Source organism: Columba livia, chromosome 15 (genome assembly GCF_036013475.1).
Source record: "Columba livia isolate bColLiv1 breed racing homer chromosome 15, bColLiv1.pat.W.v2, whole genome shotgun sequence".
Classification (NCBI taxonomy): domain Eukaryota; kingdom Metazoa; phylum Chordata; class Aves; order Columbiformes; family Columbidae; genus Columba; species Columba livia.
The window spans coordinates 7,334,763-7,352,932 of record NC_088616.1 but is presented as its reverse complement, the minus strand read 5'-3'; the positions used below and the strand labels follow the sequence as shown (position 1 = coordinate 7,352,932).

Here is an 18,170-nt window from a genome sequence, read left to right as displayed (position 1 = left end):
GATGTGATTCCCAGAGTTTTGGGATCCACGTGTCTGTAAGAGAATCTGTCTCTTTAGCAGGGGCAGGTTCCCAGTGCTGCTCTTCCCAACTCCATGAACATGCTGGGACCGCAGAGCGGGCAGTTGCCATGTCCACCAGTGACCCAGCCACCTCTACATCAGACTACACCTCCCGTGTCCACTGCTGCTGGGATGCCACCTATTCAGCACCAAACGCCAACTGGAATGACTCCTCCTCAGCCAGCAGCACCCACTCAGCCATCAACACCCGTCTCATCGTCGGGACAAACACCAACTCCGACACCGGGTTCCGTTCCGAACGCGACGCAGACACAAAGCACGCCCACGGGGCAGACTGCGGCACAGGCTCAAGTCACGCCTCAGCCTCAGACCCCTGTTCAGCCCCAGTCTGTGCCAACCCCGCAGCCGTCTCAGCAGCAGCCAACATCTGTGCAAGCGCAGCCACCCGGCACTCCAGTAAGTACCAGCTAGTTGCATTTTTCTTGTGTAGTGGCATTCCACAAGAGTTCTCCCTATATATAGCACCGTGCCGTGAATGTATAGAGCCCATAGTTGTCAATAGTGGCTTCTACTTCAGACCAAAGGGTTCATTATAGAGATAATGTAAAAATGTGTGTGTTCAGATGCTTCTCAGCATTGTTTGAAGGAGGGGGGGTGTATGGAATGACTTGGAGCTGCTCAAAGTAAAAATGGCAGCAGTGTGCAGAAAGATGAGGTGTAACAGGCCTAATACCCGTGGCCTTGACCAGAACTGGTCTTTTTTGATCGTGAAATTTGCATAAATTTTTTCTTTTAAGCTTTAGTCAGGATGAATGCACATGTCAAGGAATGTACAGTGTTGTACTGGGCAGGTGTTTTCTCTGTAAGAGAAGCGTCTTTGGGGCAGAATTCTTCCTTGGCTTCTCCTCTGTAAAGCAGAGTTATGAAATGTGTTATATGAAAACTTGGCTACAGTGAGCTCCTGTATCCATGTTCTGCACTGTTTTAGAATATCATCTCATGTCTCTTTTGTGCTGTTCATTTTTAGTAAAGGAAAGTATTTCTATATATGCAGTGTCTTTCTTTTGTACTGTTTTTACAACAGCTATCCCAGGCAGCAGCTAGTATTGATAACAGGGTCCCCACCCCTGCCTCAGTTGCTAGTGCTGATACGAATTCCCAGCAACTAGGACCAGATGCACCAATGCTAGAAAGCAAATCAGAAGTTAAAACTGAAGAAACTGAGCCAGAGACTAGTGAGACACAAGTGGAAGCTAAGACTGAGGTAAATGAGATTCTATACAGCTTAACTGAAAGCAGTGATAGCTATAAAAGCACTTAATGATGTGTCTGAATTGGTGAGCTAAGGGGCGAGAGGAGGGTAGTTACTGGAAAGTAACTCTCCTGAGGAAAGCCATGGATGGAGAGTGCTTTGACAATCTCAAACTAATATTTTGATGACCAAAGTTTGGGTCATAGATGTAATAGTACATCTCGTTGCATCCTTTCTTAAGGTGGAGGAGGATTTACAAGGGTCTTCACAAACAAAAGAAGAAACAGATGGAACAGAACTGAAACAGGAGCCAATGGAAATAGAAGAAAAGAAGCCTGAAATAAAAGTAGATGCTAAAGAGGAAGAGGAGAACAGCACTAATGGAACCACTTCACAATCCACATCGCCATCTCAGCCACGCAAAAAAAGTACGTGTGTGAAAACTGAGTTTTTCTTCTGTACTTTATTTTAGTAGCACTTTTTTTCATGGTCTCAGATCCAGCACATGGAGTTCTAGGAGGTCCATACTTGGTGTAATTTATTTTTGAATGTAGCGTTCCTTTAATGTTATATGAATCGCAGGTGAGAAAAGCATATCATTGTGGTCTTGATCCCAGCAGTGTCTCACAGCTTCCAGTTTCTGTCCAGAAGGACCAAGGCAGTAAGGCAGCAGTTGCTGGAGAAATTATATACATCAGTCTCTCCCTGTACATCTTGGCCAAGAGCTTAGCGTAGGTAGTGCTCTCAGTAACTGAGGATATCCATTGCTTTGCTCTTCTGCCAGAGGCTGCACACAACTGCCTTCATCCTGAGTTTTAGTATTCACTTCAAGAATCAGGTGCTTGAACTCTGCTGGATCTCTGTTCTTCCAAGGCTGGACTGCTGCAATTGGCTTTAACTTTGAAGCCCTGTATGGTTTTCAGTGTAGCGTTCATTTGAAAGCTTTCTTTTCAGAAATAGTTGGGGCACTACTCTCTTAAATTGATCTACAGTGTTAGCATAGATTTAGATGTGGCTGTGTCTGTATTATGTATTTTTCCAGAAGGAAATGTGATGGCATTACAGATCTTGAATAGACTTATATAAATGGTTGCATGCCTTGAGTTAGTAAGAAATAAATGAATTAGATTCTTAAAGGAAACAGGCAAGAAGAAATTACTCCATTTGTAGCGCAAGCTTTGTGGTCAGTTTTTTGACTCAAAAACCTAAGCTATATAGAGATCCCTGTCTCTTACCATACTGGTTTTTGAGATGATGTTTTTTCTTGTTAGTATTTAGGTTTTGATCAAAACTAATGTTTCAACATGCTGCAAATGTCAAAAAAAGGAAAGTGATGGTCCATTTCTTTACTTTTTTCTTCTTCCCTTGCAAAGGAAACCGTGTATAACTACATGAGGAGAGCATTTCAGTTGCGTGCTTTCCAGAATGTGATCAAGAAGTCATAAAGTTTTAAAGTTTGTGCAGACTGAATCTTGATCTCTTATATATGCTTTGGATTTAATTACTAAACATAATCTTTTTATAATAAAATGCTATGAAACACGTTTTCCTGTAGATTGTATGTTCAGTTTGTAGCACTGTGGGCCAACCAAATGAGATGTGCTGCGGAACTGGCAGAGCCTGTTTTGAGCAAAATGTAACATAGGGAGTGGAAAGCATATTAGTGTTTAGAAACCAGTTATATTCCCTGTGGAAAGAATCATTGTTGCTTGTTAGAAGTGTACTTGGAAGTAAATCGAGGCAAGTGATTGAAAGAGGAAGGTTCTTGCAGAATTAGTCCATGGAAGAGCTGCACTGTCCTTCTGATTCAGTCTGGATTACTACCTATTTTCCATACCTCATTTAGTAACACAATTTTATCTTGGAAATACTGTCACTAAGTAACCATACAGTATAATACGTGTGCAGAATTGGCAGGTGAAACCATATACACAATTTCATACGGTGACATTTTCTCACCAAGTAGTTTGTCCAGCTGTAATAGAGCATTTGTATTAAAATGCTAAATAAACCAAGAGGTATTTGAGAGCAAATACTGTGAAGTGTGCTTACGGGTTATGTGATATTTTAAAACTACTTATGAGACTCATCTGGAGTTTTTCAGGGGTTGCAAAAGTAATGGAAACTTTTCTTCCTTCCTGTGTGGCCAGATTTCTGAGGCGCAGCCCCAGTAACCTGGGACGTAGCAGATCCGTGCAGCTGCTGCTAAGGGGAAGGCTCGTGCCTGGAAGTGTCATAGATAACTTTAAAAGTTGTAGCCTGGTACCTTAATGTCTGAAAAGATTCATCTGGAACCTAAAGGAATGTTTTCTGGGCACCCCATGGCTTATGTTCTGGAGTTGGAATCTTACCAGTTTGTACCACCGCCCAGGTGTACTGAACACCATTGCCTGGCTGCTCACCTTGTATAACCAGACTGTAACCTGACTTCAGTGATGAGAAACAGGGACGGGCTGGAGAATAGCCCAGGATAATCCTGGTGGGCTACTGGTCTGCCCAATTCACTTACACTTGGATTTTTGTAGCTTGGCTTTTTTGGAGAATTGCAGACACGCTCCTTCAGCAAGCTTTTCTTCCTCATCAAGGTTTTGCCTTCATGAATGCAGGCAACCAAACCCTTCAAATTCAGGGTTTCACTTTGTTGTGCTTTTTTTCTGCAAATCTAATGTAAGCAAGAAAGGAAGGGTTTTGGTTCCTGGCCTCTTCCCTTGCAGTCTTCTCAAAAGAAACAGTACAGTACTCAGTTGGGTAGCTCCTGTCTCCTTGCTGTAGATGGCTGCCTTACCAATTTCTTCCCATCCTTACAAGACATAATAATGCAGAACCAGCAGGGGCTTGGTTTGGGGGCAGGGTAATCAGGTGTATTGTCCTTATTGTTTTGAAGATGTCTTCATCTTCATATATGAATTTTCTCTTTAGTAATCATAAGCAGGATTTCCTCTGTTTAAAAACAATACAATTTTAAAAGGTGAAAAAGGTAGCAATATATTCTTCTCTGTCAGATACTACATCATCAAGATTCAGGCAAAGATCCCATTTTCTTTTTACCACCCACGCATGCAAGACAAAATGGGACAACTAGATGCCAGGTTCTTACAAAGATCTTGTAGCCAGCAGAGGAGAACTGCGAGCATTTAATTTTGGAAAAGGGGGAGAGGGGAGGAGGGAAAACAAACTTTTTTGTAAAATCCGTGTACAGGGAGATCAAATGTTCTGTTATTAGTCGTATTCCTTAGAGGCAGAGCAGCTTTTTTACTGCTAAAGATGAAGGCAACCTTTCTTTATGTTTGTAGGTGAAGTCATAAATTGAAATAACTGGATTTTTATTTTATTTTTTCAAATTTCAAAATGACAGCAGGTTGTAAACCTTATCAGCAAAGATAATGAGGCTTTAAGGAACATGGCAGAAGTTGTTCTGAGTCTCTGTAGTTTGGGTTTCAATTAAGATTTGGTTTATTTTGAAAAGTACTCTAGGTTAGTGGTATGTTGTTATAGGCGTTGGTACAGGGAAAATTCTGAAAGCAATATCAAGCAGATGGCCAGAATAGATTATTAAAAGGTGCTCTTTGACATTTAAATTTAATTAAATGAAATAATTCGGATTATCAGGTTATGAACTACCTGAGCCAGAGCAAGATGGCTCACAAACAATAGAGAATTCGTCTTGTCATGAATGGAATTTAATATTTCCTTCTGTTTTTCAGAATTCCATAATATAATTCAGTAGTTGTTTATAAAACTTTGAGAGTACGTGGTAGGATTCCTTTCACAGGAAAGTGCATGCAGATTTGGTATCAATAAATGTGGAAGAGAATTGCCATTTTATCGGGACTGAGATTGTTGGAACAGCTGAAATGATTGTCAAGTTGCATCTGTTGTTGTAACAACAAACATGCTGTATTTTTGTGTGTAATATTTCGGTGAATCTAGTTGAGATGAGAGAACGTCCTCTCAGAAATATGACCCACGAGAAAAAGGGGAATTAAAAAAAAAATATATATATAGATTTTTAACTCAAATTCACAAAGAGCAATTTACATCTTACCAAAATACCATTTGAGTGACAAAGGCAATGAACAGCCTTGAAGGGGTCACTGTAGCCCTGTTGATTTGAGTGCTTTCAACAGAACTCCTAATTGCTCTCTTTTATTGGTACCACTCTCGTTTCAGCCAGGTAGATAAATATTAGATGCCATCTTACTTTCCTTTAGTTGTCTTTTTTTCTCAATAATAGGCGTTCTTCCCTATTTGAAGACTGTTCCTAAGGAAATAAGTGTAATTACACTGCTGAGATGTTCAAAAAGCTCTCCAAGTTATCATTATTTTTCAGAAAGCGCATTGCCTTTCTTGTCCTTGTCATCCACTATTGAAAGAAGCATGGCTGTTGCCATGCCACTGTTGCCAAGTGGTTGTAATGATGCATATAAATCTGGAAGTATTAACACTTTCAAAATGAATTAACAGTCCCATCAGACCAGGACTGTTTGTGTGCTATGGCCAAAAAACTCCTGTGCCAACTATTGGGACATCTGGTTCCTCTCTGGCTCTTTGGGCCTGTCCACTATGGTGTGTTTTGCTAGAAGAATCTTGGCTTGGAATTAGCAAACAAGGTTAGAAGGGCAGGAGAGGAAAATATGCTTAGTCTCTTCTCTGAAGAGCTAAGCTTCGTCTGTGTTGAAGCAATTGAATTAATTTGGTTCTAGATACAGTTTGGGTTTGTTTTTTTTCTAAGCGCTACAATATGTATCCTTATGGGCTACAGTTGTTCCTATCTCCTTATTCTGGGAATATCACCTACTGTGATTTAGTCAACGCACAGGCTGTGCAAGAGCCTCTTGACTGTAAGTTTTGCCTCCGATGAGCTACGCAGATCAGGAAATCCCTCTTAAGAATTTTGTGTTAACATAGTTCTTTATTTTTTTAGGAGAGTCAGGAGGTTAGGAAACGTGGAAGATGATTTTCTGACCTTTCTGACTTTCATTAACAGTTTTCAAGCCTGAGGAGCTGCGCCAGGCTCTCATGCCGACCCTTGAAGCTTTGTACCGGCAGGACCCAGAGTCTCTACCTTTCAGACAGCCCGTGGATCCCCAACTTCTAGGGATTCCGGTGAGTGGGCATTAGGAAAAATGTTTTTGTATTTTGTCTTTGCTCGTATAAACATTTTGTTTATTCGGTTGCACATATTGTGAACATTGGACATCTTAAAAATGAAGGGTTTTGTGTGTGTTTGAAGGATTACTTCGACATTGTGAAGAATCCTATGGATCTTTCAACCATTAAGCGTAAATTGGATACTGGGCAGTACCAAGAACCCTGGCAGTATGTGGACGATGTTTGGCTGATGTTTAACAATGCCTGGCTTTACAATCGCAAGACTTCCAGGGTCTATAAGTTTTGCACTAAACTCGCGGAGGTGTTTGAACAAGAAATTGATCCTGTTATGCAATCACTTGGCTACTGTTGTGGGCGCAAGGTATGTATTCCAGGGATGGAGCTGCATTCTTCTAAAGAGCTTAGCTTGCTTAATTGGATAAAGCATTAGCTTTGTATAATTCTTGGGGTTTTTTTAATGAAACACTGAAAAAATTGCTAAAAGTTTTACTTTATTGTAAGCACACTAAGAGCTAAAAAAGGTAGATAGCATCCTTCTTGCTGCTATTCCGTTATTATTGTTGTATTTTTCTCCTTCAGAGAACACCTTTTTTTTGGTCAGAAGCAATAGTAAAATGTTTTGCTTGTTTTCCATGTCCAGTGCAAAAAAAAGTAGGCAGTTTAAAGGTCAACTATTTAGCTTATATAGTTAATTTTAATTAAAATAAGAGGACTGTGCAAATATATTTACAGGAGCTTGGAAAAGTGTGATAAACCTAACAATATTCTGTGATATCAATTAAGTGTCAGGATTGCCCAATAGATGCTTGATTAACCTAAGGTTACATTTTGAAGCTTCTTTTCTCACTATTGTTTTGCAGTATGAGTTTTCTCCACAGACCTTGTGCTGCTACGGCAAGCAGTTGTGCACAATTCCTCGTGATGCTGCCTACTACAGTTACCAGAATAGGTAAGTGCCTGACTTTGCTTTTTTTTCCTTATTCAGGAAGTGAGATCCTTTGAGTTCTCTGCACATATGGAGAAGGAGGATTGTTAACTTACTCTTTCCTTTGTCAGCTAAGTCAGGAAAATGTTATTTTCATATCTTTGCATGCTGTCATTTTGCTGGTGAGCACTTAGTTTCCTGTACTGCAGCTTGATACACACAATACTTAAGCACTTGCTATGAGCTCGTCTGCACCACACACCGCTTCAGTGGAAGTGAAATTGTCCGTGTTTTCCATAAAATAAAATGAGTAGCTGGGCTTGCTGCAGGGAGAAGAACAGAACTGCAGAAAGGCCCTGGGAAATCATGTTGCCTTGTTCTGGGAGAACTGTAAAAATACACTGGTTTGTTTGCTAATTAGTGTCAGAATTTGCAAAACAAAGGGTACAGTGATCGATTGAAATACTTTATGTCTTTCTAGTTAGGACTTAATTCTGTTTAAATTAACTTTGAATTAGCATTGAAAACCACCCAGACTCTGTGAGAAGCTATGAAAACAATAGCTTCTGTTACTTTTTTTAATTAATATTATGATTTGGTGTTAGTATTATTATTAAACAGATGTTGTAATATTAATTTTCCATTTAATGTTTAAATCAGCAGTGTTATACTAACAAAGTAAACTTAGAACTTGGCTTTGGGTTTGGTTTCTTAGATTCGTTGCTCGCTCCTCATCCACCCCCTACCCCCCCCTCAAAAAAACCGGCTAAGACACAAACTTACAAACTTCCTTTTCCCTGTTTCAAACAGTTATGAATTGCTTTCCAGAGCCTTGGCAGTCTATAAGTCTTGCCAACTTTGAAGTGCACCAGGGCTGTCGTCTAAGTGAAGTTACAGAACTAATTCAGACAGTCAGTGCTTGCGTTTCGTCTCAGGACGATCCCTCGGTCACCAGACGGGGTGTAAGATGGAGGGGGGCTGGTGCGACCCCCTCAGCACAGCGGGGTCACAGAAACGTGTCGTCTCACGTTGTCTGTTGGGTCCCTATGAGGAAGGTGGTATTGCCACAGAGGAGTGTAGATTCAGGAGCTCTCATAGAAGGTTTTATACAGCCACTGTGAGTTCTGGGAAAAAGTCAGTCTGAAGAGAAATAAAGCAATTAAAATGCATTTAAAGAGACACTAGTTGAGTACTGGAAGTGAGGAAAAAATAGCCCTTAAATATCAACTCTATATGGTACAATTTCAAATACATTTCATATTCTGCATCCAGGTAGTACTATGTTGAAAAGAATAGGAACTTCTAAAATAATTGAAGAAGGGGTCATTTTTCTTTCAGTTATCCCTTTCCTATTTAAGTTAGTATTAAATCATATGGACTGCTCGATGGAAGGCAATGTTGGTTGCTGGCAAGAAGTACAGGGTCGATGGGGCTGTGGGTTCCTCTGGACTCAGGAAATTGAAATATTGTGTTCCTACTTGTTATAAATGTGATAGCCCCTTTACACTGAGTTTAATCTAAAAGAGCAGTAATAAAAGGGAGGTGATTTTTCCGAGTGTCAGTGTGCCCATAGCAGAACAAAACTAGGTGTTGGTATCTGTTTATCCAGGTGCCTTGGGAAAAGGTTGGGATTTGGGGTGGCTTTGAGTTGGGGACAGTTTTTGAGGTTTTCAATTTCAGGTCAACTAAATCAAGCAATGAATGATTTTGGGGGGGTTGGGTTGCTTAACAAAATACTTCTAAAGATCAATCACCTTATTTTTAAGTGTGCATTTAGACTGTCAGATCATAGAAAGCCCTTATTCATCAGCTGTAGTGCTCTAAAACAGTCAAGTTGACTGTTTCCCGTGACAATGATCTTCAAATCTTAGATTTTTCTTAACCAAGCAGCAAATTAGTGAAAAACAAATTCTGTAGTTCCAGCATATCTTTAATTGGGCAAATGTTCTTGACTTCAGCCGTTTATGGAACAGACAAAATTGGATGCACTTGAAGTCCAGCATATTGTATAACTAAATTACAGCTAAGAATATTTAGACACTGTTGAGTGAATGAACTGTGGCACTGCAGTTCAGTGATTTAAAGTTAATTATTTGGTGTGGAACTGTTTGGCTTCCATAATAAAGCAGAAGTTTAGGTTAAAGTAAGTGTTCAGAAAATATACTTCATGTGTGAATATCCAGTTGAGAAAACTGATGGGTATTTCATACCAGTACAGACATCCAACTACTAACTCAGAATTCCCTTTGAATACACTTAGTTACAGTTGGAAATTCACCTGTTAATGCAGAGATTGAGCATTTTCTGGACTTTGGTGTTGAACCGTAATGTTAGTCTTTGATAAACAGGAATCAGTCACCTGAACAGTCTGCATTTGAAAAGCTTTTCATTTTTGATGTGTTGCACTAAGTACATTCTTTGGATTTTCTATGACCGTTATAACTAAAATTTTGTATGCTTGCTATGGGTTTTGTTGAATATTTGTAGTGACATGTAAAAGTCAGTGAATTACAAGCAAGTCTCCATTCCTGAGGGTCCATACTCACAATAAGTTACAGCTGTTGTTTCACCCTGATTATTTTATGGACGAACGTTCATGATCTGTAGGTGATTCATTTTCACTGTATTTCAGTCTTCATTTCCTCATGTTAATATCATGGATTAAGGCTTGACTCTTGCTATGGCATTAGGCTTCGGTTCTGCCTTATGTGAAATCCAGCGCTCCCCTGCAGACCCAGGGCTGGCTGGAGCTCGTGCTCAACCCACTGCCGAGCCGGGGGCAGAGGGTGCAGAACCTGTGCCGGTGGAGCTGGGCACATTTCTGCCTGCAGCTTAAATCCAGTATCGAAGGCGGCCTTGTTACTCAGTTTCGTGAGTGCTTTGAAAGCCCAGAAATTATTTTGAAAACGGGTCAGAATTAAACTTTCTGGGATTGTTTAAATTTAGCAAAGTATTCATTGAATCCATGGACCATGAATTTTTCTTGCTACACCCTCCTGTGTTTGGGTCCTCCTGTGTGCCAGTTCTTTCCAGTCTGGCTCTTAAAATGAGCAACCTTTTAGTAAGGAAAATAACTAGTGGGTTTTTTTTTAATTGAAGAAAAACTTAAAGCAAATTCTGAATGTTTTATGGGTTGTTGGGGATTTTCTTTTTGTTTTATTTTTGTGGGGGTTTTTTAAGAAGTATTAGCCAATAACTGTGCCACTTTAGGGGCAAGTGAGGTCAGTGCAAACGAGATGTGCAGTGTCAGTATCCTGTCCTGAAGTTCTCTTGTATTATCACTCTGTAATAACCATAATATCTTTATCATTACCAGTGATTATAAATTAACAGAATACATTTTTTTTCCTTGGCCTTGTCCTGTTGTATTATCAGCAGCAAAAGCCTTGTTTTTTCTTGGACGGGTGATGTGTTTAATCCTGGTTGAGCTGACCCAGAAGACACTGACAGTTGAACTCAGGGTGGGCTGGGAAGCCCCTGGGCAGGGCACACGTGGCATTTTAGCTCACGTGGGTGCTGTCAGCGTGGCAGCTGGTCAGAGGGTGATGTAGATGTGTCAGTGTGCACTATAGAAGAAAATAGCCCTTTTTGCTCTTTGTATGAGTCCCGCGGTACGGGGAGTGCGCAGGGTGCTGCTGCGTGTCAGCAGCTCTTGGCTGGCAGAGCAGCTCTGGAAGCCCGAGCCAGCTGGTGGAGGTTCAGAAGTTTTGGGGCTCCTGTGGCTCTGCCGAGGTGGCTCTGCCGAGGTGGCTCTGCCCTGGCTGCAGCCCGGGAGGACACTGGCTCCGTAGAATGGCTTTAACAACCCACCGGGTGCTGCTGAAGGACCCACTCCCTCCTGCTTACACTGAGTTGCACAAGCATTTAGTAAACGTGTAGTGGTGACGTGAGGGCCGGTGTGTGTCGCAGGAGGAAATTCTGATCCTCACGTTTCAATAAGTGCCTGTAAACGGCTTTTGTTGTCTCCAGGAAAGCGCAGCCTTGGATATCTGTCACCTGGATTACAGTAGTTTAAGTGTATCAGTATGTGTAAGAAGGGGCAAGCTGCCATATTTATTAATCTCCATCCCTTAAGTTTTTGGTTCTTTGTGACATTGAGTCTCATTTGATGCCTTTTAAACTTACCATTCTGATGGTTCTAGTGTTTGAGTACTAAAACTGCGTTTTACTGTGCTGCCGTTGCTGCTTATATTCTCTCACTCTTGATCCTCCATAAAGCTCCTTTATTTTGATGATCCTTTGTGGCCTTCCTGCATTTTACAGCTGTGGCCTCTCTTTGTTACCTTTGTTCATGTGTGAATTCATATCCTTTCCAAACATTTAGCCTCTTTTTTTTTAATGCCCCTGACAACTTTGGTTCCAGTTCATCAGAAAGAAACGAACAAACAAAAAACACCAAAAAAGTGCCCTGAAAATCTGTGTAATTTTCATTTTATTTTTTTTCAAATGCAGATTGTATTTTCATAGAGTTATATTCCAATTTACTCAGCTTGGTTTGTTAAACTGCAGTACTGGTTTTGCTGAGTATAGCTTGGATTGGCTCTTGGTCTGGTGACCAGAAATTGTACCTAGCCTCATGCAATTTGTAAAGCTTAATTCCACCATCTCTAATCTCTAATGTACTTGATAAATATATTGTATGTATGTACAATTTAATGTTGTTCACATATATACATATATTGTACTTATATAGATAAATGGCTGGAAACTCTGACCCATAATTGCATTTATGTTAAATGTTTGTCTAGAGTATGGATTTGGTTTCATTTATATTAAATAATATTAGCTGAGCAATTGGTCACATTTAATCTTATAGTCAATGAACTTCTGAATTTAATTTTTTATAGATTTTTTTTCAATACCAAGTGTTTCTGCTTTTATAATTTTTACTGACAATCAGTAAATGCCTTCAGCATATTTTCTAATTATTTAAGTCTTTAATAAATGTGTTCTTAAAGCTTTTTGACAGGCTTTTTTTTTTATTACCCAAAGTAAACTTGGATCAGTCTCAAGCCTGGAATCAAAGAGCATTTTTTCCTTAATAATGCAAATCAAATCCAAATTCTTAAATTTGAAATCTATACAAACGTAGCGCTTGGTAGCTGCTTCATTAATCCTCCCTAAATTTTGAATTTGACGCCCGACGACTTGTTAGCAATGTATAAAATGAGACCGAATGCTAATCTGTGCTTTGCCTTGGCTTTCTGCTCTGTGTTGTCTTGGTGTTTGCGTCTTACCTCTTACGTCTGTGCTGTTTGTTCCCTCCCCTGTTCTCTAATCCTGCCCTCCCCTCCCTCTGTTCCTCCTCATTGTCCACACTGACCCATCTATCAACCAACAACGTCCCCCCTTTCGTCGTGGTGATCTGCCCTGCTCTGGTTGGTGGCTCCGTGCTTGGGTGGCTGTATGTTGTGCTGGACCAGTTCACCCAAATATGGCCTTCTTGCTGACAGGTATCACTTCTGTGAGAAGTGTTTCACTGAAATCCAGGGGGAGAATGTCACCCTGGGTGATGACCCTTCCCAGCCTCAAACGTAAGTCGCTTTCTTTCTTCCGCATGCCGACATTTCACATAGTGGGGGTGATGTGTAGTCCCGGTTTGATAGTAAAAACCTGTGGCCGGTGGTGGTGTTTGAGGAAGTGCCTGCTTTGTCACTAATAGGAGACTTTTACAGTAACGGAATATGAACAGTTGTTACTGTGTTGGGTGTGTTATTCTGCCCAACAATGTCACTTGTGTCAGTTAGGCCACTCGAGAGCTGCCCCTGGACTAGTTGCAGGGGGTGGCAAACACAATAATGTGGCTGGAGGGGGCGAGCTGGAAGCTGTGTCGATAAATGTCACCAATCCATTACCTTTTCAAATTAAAGACTTCGGCTAATCCTGAATCTCGCCTTCTGAAGCACAGCTTTTGTTTATGAAACCAGTGCCTCTTCTTTAACCTGATAAGAAAATCATGTGTTCTAAGATTTGAGGAATATGAGCTGTTTTGGAAGGTGGCTGATTTATTGACAATAGCTTCTCTCGTTCTTTATGATTTTAAATTTATGTGTATACTTGGGTATCTCTTATGTTGCTTTTAATTTACACAGAAAGTGAAATGAGAAAAATATTTTCTGTAGCTCAAAATGAGCTGAATTGCTTTCTCTGAATAGAGAATAAATACTGATACACTTTTTTCTGGCTTGAGATTTGTTCATTTGCTGCAGCTCAGAAAAGCATGATATTTTCTCAGCCTGTTGCTATAAAGGTACTACTGAGTTTTTATATTAACTCTTTGTCTCTAGAACCATCTCTAAGGATCAGTTTGAAAAGAAGAAAAATGATACACTAGATCCAGAGCCGTAAGTACCAGACTGTTATTTTCTTAAAACAATGTGATCACTTCTGCTCGTCCTTTAGCCAGCACTTCAGGAATGAGGCAGTCAATAGAGTCTTCTTTTCCTCCCATCTCTGCCCAGACTGCTGAATCCTCCTCTAAAGTTCATAGCACAACATACAAACCTGATGTCTGCCATTGATGGCCGAGAGGAAAATGTGAGCCTGTTTTAATGGCAGTTCTGAGCATTTGGGTAATTCCTGAGGTGTGTTCTGTGAGGCTGAAGGTGGCTCCCGTCGGTCAGAGCCTGTCATGCCAGGCCCTGAATGCCAGTGGGGGAGTTCTGCATTTTCCTCCCCTGGTTTAGCCAGACTTCTAAAACACGTTTTATTCTTCACCCGGGTGCTTGGCCCGGTGGCAGAGCCGTCCTCCTCCCTTGTGTTCACTGCCCTCGGGAAGTTCAGTAAAAGCCAAGTTGAATATTTCTTTGGTAGCGCTGTGCTGCTTTTCCTACTGTCCTTAACTAACTAAACAAGTCTTTATCGTGCTGCTGCTTTGTTCTCTGGCAGTTTGATACATAATACATTTTGATTCCTTTTCTTACCTTTGCAAATACTAAACAGAGCTACTCCCCCCAACCTTTAGAGGTAGACTGCTGAGATACACCCTGATGCATTTGACTTCATAACCAATGTTGCAGTCTCAAGAGGGAAAACCTGTAACAGTTTTCCCATTAAAAAAGGAAATTTTGACATAGTATGTGGACACACACCCCCAAAAAAGACAACTACAGCAGACCCATGCAGGCAAAGACAAGCTAATACATGTTTCCTTGGCACAGTGATTCACAAATGACTAGTTTTTACGTTTACAGTGAGTTGAGCAACCATTTAGTCAGCTTGTGGTTCTTGCAACAATTGAAAATTAAATCTGTGGAGTTATTGTTGAGCAGAATTCTGTGAAGCTGGGAAAACTCAGAACTCTGCTTAGAAAAGGATAGAAAAGAACCAGAAAAAATTGTTCATGACAGCCCTTTTCACATTTTTAAACTAGTACACATTATAGCTTTTGTAATATACATATTATTTGCACGCAGGATCGGTAGATGTATACTTGAAGCTATTCTAATGAGTATTTTTTAGAGCTGACACGTGAACTGGGCTTGCTGAAGTTGATGCAGGTCTTAGCAGAGGGTTGGAAAGTCTTGTCTTTCTTGCCAAATTCTGGAAAATTACTTGTCTGACAACAGAAGTAATTGGCTGCTGTGTTTTCTTCCCAGGTTTGTTGACTGCAAAGAGTGTGGTCGGAAGATGCACCAGATTTGTGTATTACATTATGATATTATCTGGCCTTCAGGGTAAGATGTTTGTTAGTTTTTTACCCCTTGTATAATAAGACCAACGTTGTTTACATAATTAAGAATTTCTGCCTTTTCATATCCAGTCACTCCCTTTTAAGAACTGAGTACATAAGGACAAAGAGTTTCTAAGTAAAATAGGTTTTTTGATGTTTGGGGTCTCACTTCAGTATATTCAGATGAAAATATGCATGAAACCAACTTATTCATGTACACAGCTTTCTGTGGTTTCTTTCTAACCACTAAACAATGGAAGCTGGTTGGAGGTAGGTTTGTGTACTACAGAACACAACTGCAGGTGTAACTGCTTGGCAGAATTAAACAGACTTATAAAGGTTTTAAGTCCCTCAATAATGGAGAGATACAAGCTGTTCAAATCCTCAGAAAAATATTGTACTCTGACATTTAAATTGTTGTTCAAACATTGGGCTTAAGCGAGTCAATAATGGTTGTATGCTAAATGTTTGGCAATTTTTTTTCTCAATAGGTTTGTCTGTGATAATTGTCTGAAGAAAACTGGTAGAACACGCAAAGAAAACAAATTCAGTGCTAAAAGTGAGTTTGATATTTCTTGTTTTATCTTCATCTTCTCCCTGCCACCTCTAATAGCTTTTTGATAGTGACTTTCTGTTGTCATGATAGACAGACAGTACAGGAACATTCGCAAGATGGGCAGTAGTGTAGCCCAAGACTTTAGTAGCTGTCAGAATTTTAATTAACGTTCTAAAGACCTGCTTTTCATGTGTTTGTGGACAGTCTTGATGCTGCTTGAGGTATTTGGCATATATGCCTCCCTTCTAAGATGTAAAAACATAAAAGGTAGGGGAATAGAACAGGAGAAACATAAGGCTGTGTGCACTTTACTGGCTATATTTAGACATGTTTCCATGTAGCGTTGAAACTGTAGTAAATTACTGACACCTCTGTGCCCTTCAAATAACATGTAGTAACAAGTTGTACTGCATTTCAGGTGTACTGTGGTGGTGCCAAGTACTAATGTATTTGAAGAGCTTTTTTTGCTTCTAGGGTGGACTGTAGTATAAGAACTGTCCGCTGGAATAAGTAACCAATTGTACTACATGTCCAGATTTTCTTGGAATTAACTGTTGTCATAATCTCATTGAAATATGCACTAAAGAAAGTGCCAGAATTTGTCAGGTGAAGTTGTCTCAGTGTCCTTAGTAGTCCTTATACAGGTGTTCTTTAAATACATTTAACAGCAGAGAACACAATTTAAGTTTTACTCATAAAAATAACGGGGGGGAACAGTAGAAGCTGTGATTGGAAATGCAGTGTCAGTGGCATAAAGTAGAAAAATACAGTGAGCGTAGAAACCAAGAAGGTGATTCAGACGCCTGAACAACTGGGACTTGCAGGTGCACTTGATTACTTGTTCTTTGGTCCATGGAAGTCCTGGGCACGTTACCTTGTCATACTGTGACTTTGCAAGCCTGAATCTTCCAAATAACGATAATAAAGGAGTGCTTTTGCGTTAAATATAACTTCTTGATAACTTTGTGTGCGGTGGATTGCATAATAAGAGATTTGAAGGGCGATAATCTGGAGATGATGATATATGAGACATATTAGGTTTCAGCACTCAGAATGGTCTCTGGAGTAACCTGATGCAAGGTAGTATTGTTAAAAACATTAAAATTAGTCTCATTAAAGACAGATTAAGATTGTAAGAGAACATTAATAAAATGATGACATAAAAATGTAGTTTTAGATAACCATTTAAAATAGATTTCTGTTGTATGCTGACTTTATAGCATATATTGATGTAAATTAGCTTAAATAAGTATGGATTCCTGGATGTCTGTAGTTGTTCTGTGACATTCCTTAAAGTTTGAGTAACCAGCCATTTAGATCACGGTAACCATTCTGTTCTTTGGGGGTCTGGACAGGGAAATAATGGTGCTTTTTTCCTTTCCATTGGTCTCCTCCTTCTCCTTTCCCTGCTGTTTGGCCATTTGTTTTCATTTTCCCATGATGGGCCCTGCTGCCAGCTGTAACCCACTGGTGGGCTCAGCTCTCGAGATCCGTTTTCTTTAACAGTTCTCTAGTGGAAACACAAGAGAACTTGGAACACCTTGCTTTTACTACTGACCTAAAACCCAATATGAGCAATGACAGTTGAAACTGTTAATGTGTTTCCCCTCCTCTCCCCCTCCCTTCCCATAAAAACCTTTACTTACTGAATTACCACCAGTGTTTCTACACTTTCTCAAGCACGCTGGCGCAACTGATAATAACCGAGATAGCATGTCCCTCAGCTGGAAGCTGTTGCTCAGCTGTTACGGTAACATTCATATTCCTAATGTATATTAAGTAAAATTGGTTATCCTGACCACATCACAAGTAAGTTGCATAAAGGTGACTGATAACATGCCAGATGTAACCTATAAACCAGCGCACAGCTGGATCACGCTGTGAAATTCCTAACTTTTGAAGTATTTTTCTTAGTAATAAAGTCTACAAATACTACTTTTAACCAGTAGCTAATGCAGAGATGTTCAAAGGCAAAGATATCCTGACAAAGAAATCGCCCAAAGAAGCTTCCTGACAAAAAGTCGCAGTGAGCCAGAAGTCTGGCTTTGTTCCTATCTGTCCAATTACTCCTCCAGTAACACGTGTCTGGTCATTGCTACTGCAACAAAACCTCTGTACTCAAGTGACCCGAAACCTTCTGTGTTGTTAGCGGTTTGGATGCCTTTTCTCAAGTTTGCACTGCAGTTTTCATTGAGACCTGAGCTTTTATTGAAAGTAGATACGTTAGAGATGTCCAAGAACCAAAATCTGGTTGCTTTCTGATAGAATTTGCACATTGTAATATATCAAAACATGCAGCTTTTAGATCCTTTCCTTACGGTGCTAGTAATCTTAATGGTGGCAATTTCTTTTATCTTCTTATCTGGTCTCTCTTTTGTTTTTCAAGTCTTAATGTATTGCAGCATAAGGAAGGAAGCAGATATCCTTTGGTTGCTTAGCATTGGAAACACGATAAAATGAAAACAGAACGAGACAGTGGAGTTAACTGAAAGGGCTTTCTAAAAATGGACCAAGTCATTAGCTGAAACGGAGCCATTTCCTTTTTTCCTGTTCGTCTTTGGAGAAATGAGTAAAAACGAAATCATTTCTTCAGATAGCATTTATGAATTTTCTTTAAGATTATTTGAATTTC

The 18,170-nt window shown here is 40.0% G+C and overlaps 1 protein-coding gene across 6 annotated transcripts in view; it reads left to right on the top strand.

Moving 5' to 3' along the window:
• CREBBP (CREB binding protein) overlaps positions 1–18,170 on the top strand; it is a 93,610-nt gene that overhangs the window by 60,375 nt on the left and 15,065 nt on the right. For 4 of the 6 annotated variants that reach the window (XM_065030832.1, XM_065030834.1, XM_065030830.1 and 1 more), the window contains 10 exons: positions 58–477; positions 1,106–1,285; positions 1,515–1,701; positions 6,261–6,379; positions 6,507–6,746; positions 7,246–7,334; positions 12,764–12,844; positions 13,598–13,654; positions 14,909–14,986; positions 15,474–15,541. In XM_065030832.1, coding sequence (XP_064886904.1) covers positions 58–477; positions 1,106–1,285; positions 1,515–1,701; positions 6,261–6,379; positions 6,507–6,746; positions 7,246–7,334; positions 12,764–12,844; positions 13,598–13,654; positions 14,909–14,986; positions 15,474–15,541 — 1,519 coding nt within the window. The remainder of the gene's footprint in view (positions 1–57; positions 478–1,105; positions 1,286–1,514; positions 1,702–6,260; positions 6,380–6,506; positions 6,747–7,245; positions 7,335–12,763; positions 12,845–13,597; positions 13,655–14,908; positions 14,987–15,473; positions 15,542–18,170) is intronic. The other 2 variants (XM_065030831.1, XM_065030835.1) reach the window with 2 other exon arrangements.